Below are 20420 nucleotides of genomic sequence, written 5' to 3'. Positions count from 1 at the left end.
ACTGCAGTCTCCCAGGTTGTCATTTGTAGGGGCTGTTGCTGCATTTCTCACAGCCCTGCCTGTGTCAGTGTATTCATACTGGAAGAGACCATCTGCCTCTCTTCCCTCTAGTCTCCTCCCTCTCTTCCCTGCTTCAGATCTCCCCAGCAGGCTGTCCTTAACTCTGGTCTGGGTTGAATAGTGTTGCTTTGATAAATACAGATAGCGTTCTCTCACAACTACAATAGACAATCTCTTGCTTTGTTGGAAGGGATACCAAATACACATCCTATAGCTATGAGCAGGTGCTGGATATGAAAGTAAAACATTTTGCGGGTGATCTTGTCTTTTATTCCATAACAGCAGTCACAAGGATGCATTTAAACCATTGGGTAATGGCAGGTAAAGTTGGATTACTCCTGGACCACAGCCATATTCTGCTGTTTAGAGTTGAGCCTGATTTTTATATTGAATTCTGCTTCTGCCACCAATGCAGCTAACTGAGATAAATTCTAAACATGACAGAGTTGGGCTTGAATTAATCTCTATTGGAGCTAAATTAATTGGAAATGTGTCTGTGCATGCCTGTAACGTCAAAAGGCCATGTTTCAATTACAGCTACATGATAATACCCTTTAATCTCTTAATTGAGCAGAATTGAGACGTGGCCAAAAATTGACATAATATACAACTCTGAACCTAACCATTACATTCAGCAACTCTGAGATCAATAATGCATTGATAGTTAAAGGGTAAATTCCATTTGTAGTTTGAAAGCATATAATAATGCCAGTGTCACCATTGTTGATGAGCACAGTACCTCGTTTGCTAGTGAGATGACAGAAAAACACATAAATTATTTCCAGTAGGTATCTTGATGCTAATTTGCGAATGAAGGGAGATTAAGATGAGAATGCTACAGTACAGTATGTGTGGACTAAGTACTTACTCAATAACCGTTGAGTGTCAAACTTCCTAAATATTAGGTTGGTTTCTAAGGCATAGATTTAAAGCTAAAAGTAATCCCAATTCTGGTTTAGTTGATTTAAAAATAATAACATTTGAGATTTTCAACACACAATTGAATGGTTAAAGCTGCAATCAGGAGTTGAAACAATAACAAAGCGTTTTCCCCAACCCTGTTTCGGTAAAAAGCTGAGGGTCGGGGCTGGAGAAATGTGACCACTCTCAAAGGACTGACCATCCATGATATCAAAATAGTAGTTTTAACCATGTTTTGAGGCTAGTGTTTACATTGTTTACAAACATTGGAGTAAATCAAGCTAATATGTTGGGTTCTGAAGGGGTACAAAATCTGATGGACCCTCTCTTTCGAACATTATCTGCCGAAATTGTTGCAACCCCTATTACTAGCCTGTTCAACCTCTCTCTTTCATATCGTCTGAGATTCCCAAAGATTGGAAAGCTGCCGCGGTCATCCCCCTTTTCAAAGGGGTAGACACTCTAGACCCAAACTGCTACAGACCTATATATATCCTACCCTGCCTTTCTAAGGTCTTTGAAAGCCAAGTTAACAAACAGATCACCGACCATTTCGAATCCCACCGTACCTTCTCTGCTATGCAATCTGGTTTCCGAGCTGGTCATGGGTGCACCTCAGCCACGCTCAACGTCCTAAACAATATCATAACCGCCATCGATAAGAGACAATACTGTGCAGTTGTATTCATCGACCTGGCCAAGGCTTTCGACTCTGTCAATCACTACATTCTTATCGGCAGACTCAACAGCCTTGGTTTCTCAAATGACTGCCTCGCCTGGTTCACCAACTACTTCTCAGACAGAGTTCAGTGTGTCAAATCAGAGGGCCTGTTATCCGGACCTCTGGGAGTCTCTATGGGGGTGCCACAGGGTTCAATTCTCGGGCCGACTCTCGCCTGTGTATACATCAATGATGTCGCTCTTGCTGCTGGTGATTCTCTGATCCACCTCTTCGCAGACAACACCATTCTGTATACTTCTGGCCCTTCTTTGGACACTGTGTTGACTAACCGCCAGACGAGCTTCAATGCCATACAACTCTCCTTCCGTGGCCTCCAACTGCTCTTAAATGCAAGTAAAACTAAATGCATGCTCTTCAACCGATCGCTGCCCACACCTGCCGGCCCGTCAAGCATCACTACTCTGGATGGTTCTGACTTAGAATATGTCGACAACTACAAATATCTAGGTGTCTGGTTAGACTCTAAACTCTCCTTCCAGACTCAGATTAAGCATCTCCAGTCCAAAATTAAATCTAGAATTGGCTTCCTATTTCGCAACAAAGCATCCTTCACTCATGCTGCCAAACATACCCTCGTAAAACTGACTATCCTACCGATCCTTGACTTCGGCGATGTCATTTACAAAATAGCCTCCAACACTCTACTCAGAAGATTGGATGCAGTCGATCACAGTGCCATCCGTTTTGTCACCAAAGCCCCATATACTACCCACCACTGTGACCTGTATGCTCTCGTTGGCTGGCCCTCGCTTCATATTTGTCGCCAAACCCACTAGTTCCAGGTCATCTATAAGTCTCTGCTAGGTAAAGCCCCACCTTATCTCAGCTCACTGGTCATCATAGCAGCACCCACCCGTAGCACGCGCTCCAGCAGGTATATTTCACTGGTCACCCCCAAAGCCAATTCCTCCTTTGGCCGCCTTTCCTTCCAGTTCTCTGCTGCCAATGACTGGAACGAACTGCAAAAATCACTGATGCTCGAGACTCATATCTCCCTCACTAACTTTAAGCACCAGCTGTCAGAGCAGCTCACAGATCACTGCACCTGTACATAGCCCATCTGTAAATAGCCCATCCAACTACCTCATCATCATACTGTTATTTATTTATTTTGCTCCTTTGTACCTCAGTATCTCTACTTACACATTCATCTTCTGCACATCTATCACTCCAGTGTTTAATTGTTATATTGCAATTATTTCGCCACCATAGCCTATTTATTGCCTATAGCCTATTTATTGCACACATGTATATAGACTTTTTTATATTGTATTATTGACTGTATGTTTGTTTAGTCCATGTGTAACTCTGTGTTGTTGTTTGTGTCACACTGCTTTGCTTTATCTTGGCCAGGTCGCAGTTGTAAATGAGAACTTGCTCTCAACTAGCCTACCTCGTTAAATAAAGGTGAAAAAAAAATGTTGAGGCATTTATAAATTATTTTCTTTAACAATCAATGGGTACATATCATCCATTTATAAGTCCACAATGTATGTAGCAACTGCACAATGCCCCTTTAAAATGTTTTCAACAGCATTTTCAACAGCACTGATTATTATTTTAAGCCAGGTGTCAGAGTCTAGGTGATGTGGGTAAGGTGGAGTCAGGCGCAGGACACAGAGATGAGTAATAATAGTAACTTTACTCAAAAAGAATCTTCCAACAAGGAGAACGAAAATCCAGAATCACATAAACGAGACAACTGACAACAATAAACACGCACAAAACCATGATGGCTCCAGAGGGTTAAATAGGGAAATAATTCAAACGTAATGGGAACCAGGTGTATACAATACAGACAAAACTAATGGAAATAGAAATGTAGATCGGTGGAGGCTAGAAAGCCGGTGACGTCGACCGCCGAACGCCGCCAGAACAAGGAGAGGCACCAACTTTGGAGGAAGTCGTGACACCAGGTCCATGAAACTGAATTATTATACTATTGATTGAAATAGCAATTTAGTCAGGTTGAGAATTATGGCCCCCTGAATGAGACATCAGCTCCTCTAAGTAATGCTAATTTAACCATTCCCGTTTTTCTTTAAAATGCAATGATAAATATGGAAATAAAAGCTTCCAAATGAAACAAACCTCTCTCTAATGGTTTAAACCATTTCTTTCTACATGGCTACACAAACCATATCCCTGTCCATGAATGGTATACATTATACTCAGTCGTGCTGAATGTCGGCCTCAGCTTAGCTTCCTTAATTTAACGCATAGATTTCCCTTTGTACTTCCTCATTTTTACAATTTGTTTGCCATGCATCCTTGATAAAAAAATAGCCTTTATTCCAATGCATTAGATTATCATTGTTACATTTTGTCAGTCATCTGTTTAGAGCGCTCATTGCTTTGTTTTCAGGTGCACGCTGGGACACAAGAAGTAGACCATTTATTTAGCTTTACTATTTTCAATCAATATGTGTTTTCTTTCCTGGATCAGCTGATGATGGTCGACAATATCACTAGACCACTACAGCTAGACACTAGCGTGCATCCATTCCATCCAACAACAAGTTGACTCTTTCGGTTAGAAGCATTCGATTGTGCAATTGCATAGGCCTACATTATTTATAATTTGTGTGCCCATGAAAACGTTTTCAAGGCGAAACATAATGAAATGTTACGTAAGCATGGTTACGCTTAGTGCATTTTCCGAGATATCCAAGATCCAGGATTCAGAACATTGAACTTAAACCCTGTAGGAATCCTGGATCTTGGATATCTAGGGAAATGCACCAAGTTCAATGTTCTAATTAAATTGTTAATCCATTTAATAATACATGTAAATAATGTAAGGAAATAAATATAGTGTTTTATGACCCAGGATCTATGAAGACTCCAATCATATAATGTTCACAATGCCTTTATCAATGATTTGTCTGTTTATAAACGGTGGTTGTGTGATGACAGCATATAACTGTTAACATTGATATCTTAATGGCGCTTTCAATACAATTGGGACCTCGAGTTTATTTGACTCGAGGTCCCAAATGTATTGAAATTGTATTCCTTTGATTTCCTTTGATTTTCAGTTCGGAAAGTCAGAGTCAGCGATTTCCGAGTTCCAAGTTGTTTTGAATGCGGCATAAGCAGCTTTATCTGAAGCTTGAGTGTATTCATGTGTGTACAACTGCCTCGGCTGAGAGGGTAGGCTACCGGTAGTGGTGTAGACCTACCCTCTTAGAATGCATTGAAAGTATAGAGAGCGTTACTTTTTTCACTGCGACCGGCAATCGGAGTTTACCCACGTATTTTTATGTTTTTACCACATTAGGCTACCACACTATATCACCAGCTATCGGTAGGCCTATTTGAAGTTCATGGTAATACACATTGTAGCCTAGGCTAGTAAAATAAGGTTGATTAGGTTGACCAATGCCGTTTTTTTCTGAGACAGTTTCAGCCCCATTTCATGTGTCCGGACATTCCAGGCTACAAAAAGGTACATTTGTCAGCAATGTAATTAGGCACACTTTTTGGTGTTTTATAACAGTTGTTCATTTCCATTAATAAAATGGAACAAGTGCACATGCAGTGAGTGCACTGTTTGGATGCTGGAATTTGTTTACTTTTTGAAGTGATTTGTTTGACAATCAGATAATAAAAGGTAATTCATTTGTATTGTTATCGTTTAAATGACATCTTTACTATTAGGCCAGTAAAAATGTATCGTGGCACCCAATAGAGACCCCCCCCCCCCCCCCCCCCCCCCATGTCACGGTGTAATTCGCACTCTGAATTTAGTCCAAGGATACAGGCTTAATCTATGTACGTGAAAGCAGCCGCTAGAGTTTAAATGGTTTCGGTGCTGATAGCTTTTTAGGTGGTAGGCTATAGGATATGCTAACCCAGGGTGTAGTTATGCCTCACCACCGTTGTCACAGCATGGGGGGGATGGCAAAGAAGAATTAGAAAGTGTCTTGTGGAGAAGGGGTTGCCAGGGCGACCAGTTGGCACCCTTCAAAAATGTCTGTGTTCAATGCTCTGTCTCTCTGACATTTCCTTTGCAGGGGGGTAGGCCTTCATGTTTGGTAGGCTAACATGTAGTGTGCTCTGAGTAATACATGTTGGATACATCAAAATATCTGAGTTCTTGTTTTAAATTGTACAAATAGGCCGCTTATTATAAAATAAGCCTATATCTTAGAATAGTTGACATTGTAGGCTAATCACGCGGTTGGGTCGACTTCCTGAAACGTCTACATAATCAGCACTGTCAAATGATTTACAAAATCTCCCAGATGAGCTGAATATTATCGTGTCCATTTGAGTTAAGCAAATGTATAATTAGGTGGGTGGAGTGTGTGAGTGCGTGTGTATAATGAGAAGGAGAGTGAATGGAGAGTGGAGAAAGGGAGGGAGACGAGAGGGGAGGGAGAAAAAGAGAGAGATTTTGGATTTCAACGGACCCCCGAACGACTGCGTGATGTACAAAGGGCTGCTCCTTTGCTCAGTGCGCACCGATGACGATAATGTGAAGAAGGCAAAATAACGAAGGCGTTTACACGCAATCAGAGGGATATAATAAAAACTGTGGTTAGCAATGTTAGCCTTGACTGAGAAATGTAAAGACGAAGCAGTGACAGAGAGGAGTTGACACACTTTCCCAAACCTCGAAAATATGACTTTCTACAGGTAATCGTAATCGCTGGAAACCTTGTTGAGAAGTGATTCAGCTCGGGGGGTTTCAAGCAGCTTGAATGACGTCTCATGGAAAGCGGGTGAAAACTAATCGTGCATGTTGAGTCCATCTGTGAGTCATTAATTTGTCTTACGTGTAGGCTATATGATTTTTGGGGTGGAGGAGAAGGAAATAAAGAAGTAGAGATTGTTTGCATTTTCGTCCAGTTCGAAGAGTCTGAATGCCCATCAACGGTAGGCGTTTCTTTTGGGGAGATATTTTGTGATTATATGGACTCCGGGTCGACCGACACGCAGCAGGCAGATCGTAGCGGACACGCCAGATCCGTCACTGCGCTCATGTGAAGTTTGGTTCTGCGAAAAGGATGTCACCCAGTTCTGCTGGATCTAAAATCAAAGAGCATTTTTAAAGGCTGTTTGATCTGTTCGGTATTTTAATTCTGTGAAAGATATATTAGGATTCTTCTTAGTTTTGATCGGATCCCTTTTTCTTTTACTGTGAACTGACTGATCTAGGTGTTGCTTTACGTGATGGCCTACAGTCATGCATATTTTTTTGTGGCAGTGGGGACCCATGCGTAAACTATTTTATTAATGTTTTCTCAGACAAATGGATGTCAATTACCTCATTTCACTGAGCGCTTTGAATCCCTGTCAGTTTTTTTCTTATATTCAACAAGCTAAGCGAGCACTGGTAATCAAGCGATGGGCGCAGTTTGCCTGAGCAGGAACCGAATGCGTCTCGATTTTTTTAATGCAGCTTGTTGAATCTCCTCCTAGGTAATAGGAATGGGCTCTTATTGACACACTTTACAGCCATTTGGGTGGTAACAGGTGGGTTACAGACTCCCTTTCCCTAAAACTAACTCAGCTGTCGGAGCATCATGGCTCGTTACGGTTTCGGACTGAAACAGAACCCTCGCTTTCTATGGATAGTGTTATGTTTGATGAGAACGTTGTTGGATTTCGCGCTGTCGCAGGAAGTTTACGCACCCCATTCTATCAAGATTGAGGGACATTTGACCCTGGGTGGTCTCTTCCCGGTGCACACCAGAGGGACCGACGGCGTGCCTTGTGGAGATATCAAAAAGGAGAACGGGATCCATCGGCTTGAGGCCATGCTGTATGCTCTGGATCAAATCAACCTCGACGATCAACTTTTACCCAACATCACCCTAGGCGCCCGGGTGCTAGACACTTGTTCGAGAGATACATATGCGCTGGAACAATCATTAACTTTCGTTCAGGCTTTGATACAGAAGGACACTTCGGATGTGAGGTGCACCAATGGAGAACCGCCGTTGTTCGTCAAGCCGGAGAAAGTGGTTGGAGTCATTGGCGCCTCGGCAAGTTCTGTATCGATTATGGTCGCCAACATTTTGCGCCTCTTTCAGGTGAGTTAACTTCTGAAAATTCCCCCATACTGTATGCCTATATTTAAAACAACATATGTAAGCTAGTCCTATTTTATTATGTGTCTTATTATGTGTTTTAATTTACAGTCTATCTACAGTATTTGTTGGCCTCATTGCATTATGAGAAAAGGTTGAGAGACAGTTTGAGTGGTCTGTTGCGCTTCCCTAGTGGTGCTGAAAGAACAGCTCCTGCTGCCCCCCTGCTGGGTAGTGCTAGGGCAAAAAAACAAAACGTCCACCTGGGGGGCAGGGGGCCACAGAAACGAGTTTGCGAAATTCTGCTCTATCCCTCCCTCTCCTTCAATCTCCCTTTCCCTTTCTTCAAGGTGGATTAAATGTTGCCTGGCTGGCAACCCAGTCTGAAAGATCTGATAGAATGGTTGTTTTTATTGGGGATTTTAAAATTAATCCTTTTACATATTTTACAAATGTTTGGATTAAACTTTTATTTTTGAGGCAAAAATATGTCTGTTTTGAGTGTCTGTTGTCAGCTACGTCAGTGGCTTGTCAGCTCTGTCACTGATGGCTAACCCCCGAAGATCAATCTTTTTGTTAATCAAAAATAAAAACAAATCACTGTATTACAAAATATGCTTAATAAACAATTGAAGTATTTGCTGACCTAAGGGGTAATATTTGCTATATAAATGTTTTATGTTCTAAATCTAGAAAGAAAATGCCAAAATGCAAAAAAGATATTCATAGAACAATTAATAGTGCTGTAAAAAAAAGAAAAAATGGGTTTGGAGATTTGTATAAAAAAATGTAATAATGTAAAGTTATAATTAAACATTAAAGGCCTTTAAACACTTGTTGGCCAATAAATGTATAAGTTAAATGCTTTTTATGGTGTCTGAGAGAGTTGACATAAATCCAGTTAGTTGCATGTTAAATACAGTGCCAGTCAAAAATGTGGACACACATACTCATTCAAGGGTTTTTCTTAATTTTTACTATTTCTACATTGTAGAATAATAGTGAAGACATCACAACTATGAAATAACACATATGGAATCATGTGGTAACCAAAAAAGTGTTAAACAAATCAAAATATATTTTAATATTTGAGATTCTTCAAAGTAGCCACCCTTTGCCTTGATGACAGCTTTGCGCACTCTTGGCATTCTCTCAACCAGCTTCACCTGGAATGCTATTCCAACAGTCTTGAAGGAGTTCCCCCATATTCTGAGCACTTACTGGCTGCTTTTCCTTCACTCTGCAGCTCAACTCATCCCAAACATCTCAATTGGGTTGAGGTCAGGTGATTGTGGAGGCCAGGTCATCTGATGTAGCACTCCATTACTCTCCTTCTTGATCAAATAGCCCTTAAACAGCCTGGAGGTGTTTTGGGTCATTGTCCTGTTGAAAAACAAATGACAGTCCCACTAAGTGCAAACCAGATGTGATGGCGTATCACTGCAGAATGCTGTGGCAGCCATGCTGGTTAAGTGTGCCTTGAATTCTAAATAAATCACAGACAGTGTCACCAGCAAAGCACCCCCACACCATCACATCTCCTCCTCCATGCTTCATGGTGGGAACCACACATGCGGAGATCATCCGTTCACCTACTCTGCGTCTCACAAAGACACGGCGGTTGGAACCAAAAATCTCAAATTTGGACTCATCAGACCATAGGACAGATTTCCACTAGTCTAATGTCCATTGCTTGTGTTTCTTGGCCCAGGCAAGTCTCTTCTTATTATTGGTGTTCTTTAGTAGTGGTGTCTTTGCAGCAATTCGACCATGAAGGCCTGATTCACGCAGTCTCCTCTGAACAGTTGATGTTGAGATGTGTCTTTTACTTGAACTGTGTGAAGCATTTATTTGGACTGCAATTTCTGAGGCTGATAACTCTAATGAACTTATCCTCTTCAGCAGAGGTAACTCTGGGTCTTCCATTACTCTGGCGGTCCTCATGAGAGCCAGTTTCATCATAGGGCTTGATGATCTTTGCGACTACACTTGAAGAAACTTTCAAAGATCTTGAAATGTTCCAGATTGACTGACCTTCACGTCTTAAAGTAATGATGGACTGTCATTTCTCTTTGCTTAATTGAGCTGTTCTTGCCATAAAATGGACTTGGTATTTTACCAAATAGGGCTATCTTCTATATACCACCCCTACCTTGTCACAACACAACTGATTGGCTCCAATGCATTAAGAAGGAAAGAAATTCCACAAATTAACTTTTAACAAGGGACACCTGTTAATTGAAATGCATTCCGGGTAAATACCTCATGAAGCTGGTTGAGAGAATGCCAAGAGTGTGCAAAGCTGTCATCAATGCAAAGGATGGGTACTTTGAAAAATCTCAAATATAAAACATTTTGATTTGTTCGACACTGTTTTGGGTTACTACATGATTCCATATGTGTTGTTAAATAGTTTTGATATCTTCACAATCATTCTACAATGTAGAAAATAGTAAAAATTCAGAAACACATTGGAATGAGTAGGTGTGTTCGAGCTTTTGACTGGTACTGTATATGCTCTCTTTTTAGCTAGTTCTTTGTCGAATTTTGAGCCGGAGTCATACAAAATCATGTGTTTCTCCACTCCGATGATTAATCCACAGATATAAAGGGAAAGATCATTTGTTTTAAGTTAGCAATCTTTAATTCATCTCACCTAGTTTGTCTTTCAAGCATCCACATGGATTTGTATCTTCCTGATATCAAATAAGGGAATTTGCAGTGCATGGAGCGTCTCAAATAGAACCATGTTCTATTTTAATGCTTGGCTACGCAGACGCTCGGTCACATACAGTACACGAGCGGTGTGGGTGAAATGATTGAATACCATGTATGTGTACATTTATTTTGCAATGCTCGCATACACAATGTAGCCGGTGAGGTTTGCATGTTAGACTAACATGCTGACTAGACCGGGCACAGGCGTTCGTCTGCGTGCGCCAATGCGCACATGTTATCTTTGCAAAATAGGTATTTTGGATGCCTATTTTGGATGCCGCAGTTGTTAGCTAGAATGCTAACACTCATTGATATAAACTCAGCAAAAAAGAAACGTCCCTTTTTCAGGAAACTGTCTTTCTAAGATAATTCATAAAAATCCAACTGACGTCACAGATCTTCATTGTAAAGGGTTTAAACACTGTTTCCCATGCTTGTTCAATGAACCATAAACAATGAATGAACATGCACTTGTGGAACGGTCGTTCAGACACTAACAGCTTACAGACGGTAGGCAATTAAGGTCACAGTTATGAAAACTTAGGACACTACAGAGGCCTTTCTACTGACTCTAAAAACACCAAAAGAAGGATGCCCAGGGTCCCTGCTTATCTGCGTGAACGTGCCTTAGGCATGGTGCAAGGAGGCATGAGGACTGCAGATGTGGCCAGGGCAATAAATAGCAATGTCTGTAATGTGAGACGCCTAAGACAGTGCTACAGGGAGACAGGACGGACAGCTGATCGTCCTCGCAGTGGCAGACCACGTGTAACAACACCTGCACAGGATCGGTACATCTGAACATCACACCTGTGGGACAGGTACAGAATGGCAACAACAACTGCCCGAGTTACACCAGGAACGCACAATCCCTCCATCAGTGCTCAGACTGTCCGCAATAGGCGGAGAGAGGCTGGACTGAGTGCTTGTAGGCCAGTTGTAAGGCAGGTCCTCACCAGACATCACCGGCAACAACGTCGCCTATGGGCACAAACCCACCGTCATTGGACCAGACAGGACTGGCAAAAAGTGCTCTTCACTAACGAGTTGCGGTTTTGTCTCACCAGGGGTGATGGTCCGATTCGCGTTTATCGTTGAAGGAATGAGCGTTAAACCGAGGCCTGTACTCTGGAACGAGATCAATTTGGAGGTGGAGGGTTCGTCATGGTCTGGGGTGGTGTGTCACAGCATCATCGGACTGAGCTTGTTGTCATTGCAGGCTATCTCAACGCTGTGCGTTACAGGGAAGACATCCTCCTCCCTCATGTGGTACCCTTCCTGCAGGCTCATCCTGACATGACCCTCCAGCATGACAATGCCACCAGCCATACTGTTTGTTCTGAGCGTGATTTCCTGCAAGACAGGAATGTCAGTGTTCTGCCATGGCCAGCGAAGAGCCCGGATCTCAATCCCATTGAGCACATCTGGGACCAGTTGGATTGGAGGGTGAGGGCTAGGGCTAGGGCCATTCCCCCCAGAAATGTCCACGAACTTGCAAGTGCCTTGGTGGAAGAGTGGGGTAACATTTCACAGCAAGAACTGGCAAATCTGGTGCAGTCAATGAGGAGGAGATGCACTGCAGTACTTAAAGTAGCTGGTGGCCAGATCCTGACTGTTACTTTTGATTTTGACCCCTCCCCCCTTTTTTTCAGGGACACATTATTCAATTTATGTTAGTCACATGTCTGTGGAACTTGTTCAGTTTATATCTCAGTTGTTGAATCTTGTTATGTTCGTTCAAATATTTACACATGCTAAGTTTGCTGAAAATAAACACAGTTGACAGTGAGAGGACATTTATTTTTTTGCTTAGTTTAGGTTGTAGCAAAAGCTAGCCAAAGAGCCATTTTACTGGTTGAAGTTAAAGTGTTTTTTTTTAGTAAAATGCAGTTGATTTGCGATGACACAAACATTACATTAAGCAGAACATTCATAGGAGCCTTAAAATCCAATTATAATCCAATAGTAGTGTGAAATGCACTCATAAGCAATATGTAAATAGAGGCTTTTTTCTGCTGGCATTCTATAAGAACTCCCCCTTGTTCTGCCACCTACTTGCGCACATTGCCCTCATGCGGCAATGTTTGCAAACACAGAAAGGGGACTTTAGGCAACTCAGTTATGATTATTCTTATATGCGTATTTTTGTGGAACAGTTTAATTTCGATAAGAACGTTTTTGTTTCTTGAAATCATTGTCACGTGGTTAATCATAAAAATCTGAAACAAAAATTATACACATCTATAAGTTACAATTCAACTAAGGGAGAGCACCACCCTCTGCCATATGGACACATTGATAGTCTACATTGTGATCCATTGGCGGCTGAAGAAAATGAGTACATGGAACTCTGAAATAGCCTGTAGGCCAATGCAGCAGTAGGCCTTCCATTGTCAACTAACTTAACTAAAATACATAGCCCTAAAGCTGATAAAAATAAAAACTGAAGAAAATATCCGGATGAAAATTCTGGATCTTTCAAATAACATGAATCTCTCTACTCTGTCTGCCTAGCTGTTTTTATTACGTTTCCACTGGATATATAGTGCATTCTGAAAGTATTCAGACCCCTTTACTTTTTCCACATTTTGTTACATTACGGCATTATTCTAAAATTGATTAAATTGCCCCCCCCCCCCCTCATCAATCTACACACAATACCCCATAATGACAAAGCAAAAAATGTTTTTTTTTAATTTAAAAAAATAACTATAACATTTAAATAAGTATTCAGACATTACTCAGTACTTTGTTGAAGCACCTTTGGCAGTGATTACAGCCTCAAGTCTTCTTGGGTATGACACTATAAGCTTGGCACAGCTGTATATTTGGGAAGTTTCTCCCGTTGTTCGCTGCAGATCCTCTCAAGCTTTGTTAGGTTAGATGGGGAGCATTGCTGCACAGCTATGTTCAGGTCTCTCCAGAGATGTTCGATCGGGTTCAAGTTCGGGCTCTGGCTGGGCCGCTCAAGGACATTCAGAGACTTGTCCCGAAGCCACTCCTGTTTTGTCTTGGCTGTGTGCTTAGGGTTGTTGTCCTGTTGGAAGGTGAACCTTCACCCCAGTCTGAGGTCCTGAGCAAGTATCTCGCTGTACTTTGCTCTGTTCATCTTTGCCTTGATCCTGACTAGTCTCCCAGTACCTGCCGCTGAAAAACATCCCCACGGCATGATGCTGCCAGCACCATGCTTCACCGTAAAGATGGTGCCAGTTTTCCTCCAGATGTTACACTTGGCATTCAGGCCAAAGAGTTCAATCTTGGTTTCATCAGACCAGATAATCTTGTTTCTCAATGTCTGAGAGTCTTTAGCTGCCTTTTGGCAAACTCCAAGCGGGCTGTCATGTGCCTTTTACTGAGGAGTGGTTTCTGTAGGGTCACTCTACCATAAAAGCCTGATTGGTGGAGTGCTGCAAAATGAGAGAACCTTCTGGATGGATATCCCATCTCCATGGAGGAACTCACCTCCCTGACCAAGGCCCTTCTACCCTGATTGCTCAGTTTGGCCAGGCGGCCAGCTCTAGGAAGAGTCTTGGTGGTTCCAAACTTCTTCCATTTAAGAATTATGGAGGCGACTGTGTTCTTGGGGACCTTCAATGCTGCAGAAATGTTTTGGTACCCTTCCCCAGATCTGTGCCTCTACACAATCCTGTCTCTGAGCTCTACGGACAATTCCTTCGACCTCATGGCTTGGTTTTTTCTCTGACATGCACTGTCTACTGTGGGATCTTATATAGACAGGTGTGTGCCTTTCCAAATCATGTCCAATCAATTGAATTTACCACAGGTGGACTCCAATCAAGCTGTAGAAACATCTCAAGGATGATCAATGGAAACAGGATGCACCTGAGCTCAATTTTGAGTCTCAAAGCAAAGTGTCTGATACTTATATAAATAAGGTATTTCTGTTTTAAATTTTTAATAAATTAGCACAATTGTCTAAAAACCTTTGTCATTATGGGGTATTGTGTTTAGATTGCTGATGATTTTTTACTTATATAATCCATTTTAGAATAAGGCTGTAGCATAATAAAATGTGGAAAAAGTCCGAAGTCACTGTGGGATCATTACATCATGATTTTTTTTTCATGGTGATTTTGGTGGCCGGGAGAGTGTTGGAAAGATTTTTCAAATACTGTGAAGAACTATTACTATTGGCAAAATATGTAAAAAAAAAAAAATTAAACTGACTTTGTTGACTTACTGTGCGAGGTGAAGAAAAAAATGACTGAGAAGCTCAGATTGTTAGTGGTGGATGTGGTGATTTTAAGACAATCAGAATTCAGACATCCCAAATGAGCACTTTCCTCCATATATATGCATGCGGCAGACCAGGTACGACCTACTTCTATGCGTGCTCTCCCTCTGTATGTTCCTCTAGAGAAATCAGACCCATTATCATTGCTCACATGGAGCACTCCAAGCAAAAGACAATGAAAACAATTGTCACAACTTGTAAATGATGGTTATGAAATAAACCAAAACTTGTTTCTCACGAGTGTAGCAGGTTGTGAACCCTGCAAACAACGTTTCCACTCCAATAATGAGAAAATAGGCTAAATTACCATAATTAAAACATGCATTAACAGAAATTAATGTAACCAAATGACGGAGGATTAACTGTACATTCACTAGGCCTACTGGTCCCGTACAGTACCAGTCAAAAGTCTGGACACACCTACTCATTCAAGGGTTTTTCTGTATTTTTGCTATTTTCTACATTGTAGAATAATAGTGAAGACATCAAAACTATGAAATAACACATATGGAATCATTTAGTAACCAAAAAAAGTGTTAAATGAATCAAAATAAATGGTATATTTGAGATTCTTCAAAGTAGCCACCCTTTGCCTTGATGACAGCTTTGCACACTCTTGATAATGAGACACAGTGACAACAGTAGAATGTGTGTTCCTCATAGGCCTGCGTACCTCTTGTTGAGAAAGAGTCAGCAGTAGAACACATTGGCAGTAGGCTCACTGTTAGTACTGCAGTGGAATGAGGCACCCTGCAGAGCTGCAAAACAGCAAATTAATTATTAAAAACGCATGTTTAGAGAAAAATATGCAATTATTTAAAATAGTGTGCATACATTTGCCATAGTACAAGCCAACATCCAAGCAAGTTCTCTCATTTGAAGATATAAGATGTGCTGTTCGGAAGGCCAAGTAGAAAACATGAGTTTTAGTGTTTGTGTTATTGACTTGTGGTTAAACATTGTGACTTACTATCAATGTTATTATTGTGTGTTTTCCAAAATCAATTAAACCAAGCACAGGCCAGGTCTAAGTAGCTGTTTAATAGAGACTGAAGCCATCAAAGTACTTACCATGCTGCTTTATGAAAGCCCCAACCACATTAGCACACACACACAGACACACACACAGACACACACACACACACACACACACACACACACACACACACACACACACACACACACACACACACACACACACACACACACACACACACACACACACACACACACACACACACACACACACACATTATTACCCCCCTTCTCTTAACACCAAGTCCAATCTTTACCAGACCACTCCAGTCATGCTGGTCTCAGGAGCTTTGTGGCTGTCAGGTGGACATGCTTGTTGATGGTTCCAATATCTTGGCTTTGGGGTTAAATTCCCTCTTCCATTATCAATGCAGGGTTGTAAACAGGATTCTCCTTAGAGTGAAGGCACCCCAAGGACTATAATTGTCATGTCTTTCCCAAATGCAAGTGATTATGTCTAAAATATGTTCCTTGAGTATAGCATTAAAACTCATCCACATAGTAGAAAAGTTTTGGAGTCATCATGGGATTTGGCGACCATAAAAGATTCCTTGGGGAAAGAAAGGATACTTCCATAAGTCCCTAATTCCGTTATCTCAGGTGCTCCAGTGTCTGTCTGTGTGTCAGGCTGCAGCAGTGTAGGTGGGGTGTGTGCTGTGGCATCAGCGTAGTAATCAGGCTCGGGGAATCAGTGGGTTGACACAGGCGCCGTCACAAAGCTCCTTCCTCCGTTTGCTCAGGCAATCACTCTGCATTTATGCTAATTATCCCCACTGCACCGCGCTGGCTGCCGTCATATAGCTGTCACCGGCTCTGTTGATCCCCACAGTCAAACCCTACACAAATCCTCAGGAGGAAATATTTGTTTAAATGTCTCGATTTCCAACCAATTTCAATATTGAGACAGTACGGTCTCCTCTAAGTTTTTCTCTTTCTCTCCCACTTAGACATGTTCTGGTCTTGATGATCATATTGATAGTACACATTGATTAAGATGAATCCCAGTGGTAATCAATAGAATCCGGGGATGATAGCTCCCTGCTCATTTACACTCATCACTGCAACTGATTCATTTGTGATAGCAATTACAAGTTTCACAAAATGTTTTCAAATCCAATCCATCAAGTGGAGAATTCATTTAGTTAAACACTGAATGAACACCTGTTCCTTCCTGATAGAAAAGGTAAAGTGGAATTTCTTCTGTTAAAATTGGGATTAACGGCTCCATACTTTATCAGACAAGCCGTGCCGGATTAAATTTTCTTTACATTGTCAATAATAAAGCAGATGAAGATGTCTGTGGTTGAACAACTGGAGTTGAGGTGCTACCTAAATTAAGTAGACAATACATCCCAACATAAGGTGAGATCCTCTTCATATAAATGTAACATTTTTTATTTTTGATGAAGGTTAAAACATTGTGATGTATCAGTCAGTCGTGATCTTTGTCATATTCTCTTCAACTCCAGTCAGTGCACAATCCAATACATTCTGGAATGTTCTCTCTGTCTGCAATATAACTCTATGGACAGAGTCAGGGGGGTCAGTCATCTTCTCAGAGCAGTGCATCAGTGTTGTGGTCCTTCAGTGAGGATTTCAGTGGACGTCACCATATACTGTAACACAGCAATTGTGTTCATCTCCCCCTGTGATAAATGGAACAGCAGGGAAGTTAAATACAGATTGTTGCTTTCATTGCCAGACAATAAATATCACTGCTGTCTTTTCAAGGTGTGAGTGGCCGCTGAACTGTTAATGCTGGGAAATTGACACGGGATAGATTTTTCAGAGGGCCCACGAGTGTTGATCAATACTGTTGCCATGGTGAGGCTGATTTTCTCTGAAGATGTTTTCATTTCCCTGTTCTTTCACACAGCACTATAGAAATTAGAAACAACAATTACACAAAACGCTTCAATTATTACAGATTGTTCAAACAAATGAGTTGTTGTTCTCAACCTCTGAGAGTTCATCTTTTAGTATTTCATCGTTCTGTGTTTTGCGAGCATTCTCCCACGTTTGAGGAAGGCCTCTTCCTAGGCCTACAATCCTTAGTGTCCATTAGCAACTCTTGGCCCATGGAATGAATAGTGAAATATATATATATACAGTTGAAATTGGAAGCTTACATACACCTTAGCCAAATACATTTAAACTCAGTTTTTCACAATTCCTGACATTTAATCCCAGTAAAAATTCCCTGTCTTAAGTCAATTAGGATCACCACTTTATTTTAAGAATGTGAAATGTCAGAATAATAGTGGAGAAAATGATTTATTTCAGCTTTTATTTCTTTCATCACATTCCCAGTGGGTCAGAAGTGTACATACACTCAATTAGTATTTCGTAGCATTGCCTTTAAATTGTTTAACTTGGGTCAAACGTTTCGGGTAGCCTTCCACAAGCTTCCCACAATAAGTTGGGTGAGTTTTGGCCCATTCCTCCTGACAGAGCTGGTGCAACTGAATCAGGTTTGTAGGCCTCCTTGCTCGCACATGCTTTTTCAGTTCTGCTCACAAATTTTCTATATGATTGAGGTCAGGGCTTTGTGATGGCCACTCCAATACCTTGACTTTGTTGTCCTTAAGCCATTTTGCCACAACTTTGGAAGTATGCTTGGGGTCATAGTCCATTTGGAAGACCCAATTACGAACAAGCTTTAATTTCCTGACTGATGTCTTGAGATGTTGCTTCAATATATCCACATAATTTTCCTTCCTCATGATGCCATCTATTTTGTGATGTGCACCAGTCCCTCCTGCAGAAAAGCACCACAACAACATGATGCTGCCACCCCCGTGCTTCTCGGTTGGGATGGTGTTTTTCGGCTTGCAAGCCTCCCCCTTTTTCCTCCAAACATAACAATGGTCATTATGGCTAAACAGTTCTATTTTTGTTTCATCAGACCAGAGGACATGTCTCCAAAAAGTACAATCTTTGTCCCCATGTGCAGTTGCAAACTGTAGTCTGGCTTTTTTATGGCGGTTTTGGAGCAGTGGCTTCTTCCTTGCTGAGCGGCCTTTCAGGTTATGTCGATATAGGACTCGTTTTACTGTGGATATAGATACTTTTGTACCTGTTTCCTCCAGCATCTTCACAAGGTCCTTTGCTGTTGTTCTGGGATTGATTTGCACTTTTCGCACCAAAGTACATTCATCTCTAGGAGACAGAACGCAGTATGAGCAGTATGACGGCTGCGTGGTCCCATGGTGTTTATACTTGCCTACTGTTGTTTGTACAGATGAATGTGGTACCTTCAGGCGTTTGGAAATTGCTCCCAGGGATGAACCAGACTTGTGGAGGGCTACAACTATTTCTTTGCTGATTTCTTTTGATTTTCCCATGATGTCAAGCAAAGAGGCACTGAGTTTGAAGGTAGGCCTTGAAATACATCCACAGGTACACCTCCAATTGACTCAAATTATGTTTATTAGCCTATCAGAAGCTTCTAAAGCCATGACATAATTTCCTGGAATTTTCCAAGCTGTTTAAAGGCACAGTCAATTTAGTGTATGTAAACTTCTGACCCACTGGAATTGTGATACAGTGAATTATAAGTTAAATAATCTGTCTGTAAACAATTGTTTAAAAAAGGACTTGTGTCATGCACAAAGTAGATGTCCTAACCGACTTGCCAAAACTATAGTTTGTTAACAAGAAATTTGGGGAGTGGTTGAAAAATGAGTTTTAATGACTCCAACCTAAGCGTATGTAAACTTCCGACTACAACTGTATATTTTTTGCTGACATCAGGGGATGGCTGCCTGCTATTTCCTGTATCCTTTCTTTCCCAAAGAGAGAGGTGTAACTTTGTATTGAAATCAGGTGAACTCTGTCTTGTGCTTCTGTCAGGGGACTGGGCCCCTGCAGACAAGCTGTCTAGGTGAAGCATTGATGTCCTCTCATAGTCTGACAGACATTACTCTGTTTTTATCTCTCGCCCTTTCCCAAAGAATCATCAGTACGATTGAGGCGAGGTAGATTGAATCCTGACAGAAAAACTGATCTATTCAGCTGACATCCGAAAGCACTGACAGACACACGGACATGTAGGCGATGGGTTGTGTAACTGGCACACTAAGCTGTTGCGAAATGTCATAGGTTAAATGTGTCTGCTTGTTCTAAACACAGTGGGCCATTTGCACATTAATGCGTGTGACAGCACAGGGTCAATTACTCCCATCTAGAGCACCTTTATTTATGCCTCCAGCGGGTAGAGGTCAGCTGTCAAGCACACGCACGCACGCACGCACGCACGCACGCACGCACGCACGCACGCACGCACACACACACACACACACACACACACACACACACACACACACACACACACACACACACACACACACACACACTCAGGCACGCAAGAATGTACGCGAACACCAAAACAACCAAACACACATAAAAACATACACACACACACACAGCATATAAAAAGACAAAGCTCTTGTGGAACTGTTCCGTGCCAGTGGTTTTGGAGCTTTTTTATTTTCTCTCCAAAGCTAGTCTTGCTAATTGGCTTTTACTCTGAGTGTGACACAGAGAGCTCTCTGATAGCGAGTTTATTCTCCCAGATACAGAACAAACTCTGATAAGAATTATAATTATAATTTATTCAGACTTCCAGGAGCAATTATCAAACCCGAAAATG

General features: G+C 41.5%; 1 protein-coding gene across 2 annotated transcripts in view; it reads left to right on the top strand.

The window, feature by feature from the left end:
- The first annotated feature begins 6089 nt into the window (after nt 1-6089).
- Nucleotides 6090-20420, top strand: part of LOC129861088 (metabotropic glutamate receptor 7-like) — a 120107-nt gene continuing 105776 nt past the window's right edge. The window contains exon 1 of one of the 2 annotated variants that reach the window (XM_055932199.1): nt 6090-7764. In XM_055932199.1, the coding sequence (XP_055788174.1) occupies nt 7255-7764 (510 nt within the window). In that variant the 5' untranslated portion in view covers nt 6090-7254. The remainder of the gene's footprint in view (nt 7765-20420) is intronic. The other variant, XM_055932200.1, reaches the window with a different exon arrangement.

Source organism: Salvelinus fontinalis, chromosome 8 (genome assembly GCF_029448725.1).
Source record: "Salvelinus fontinalis isolate EN_2023a chromosome 8, ASM2944872v1, whole genome shotgun sequence".
NCBI lineage: Eukaryota > Metazoa > Chordata > Actinopteri > Salmoniformes > Salmonidae > Salvelinus > Salvelinus fontinalis.
Note: the sequence above shows the minus strand (reverse complement) of the source record. Positions and strands in the feature narration are given on the sequence as shown.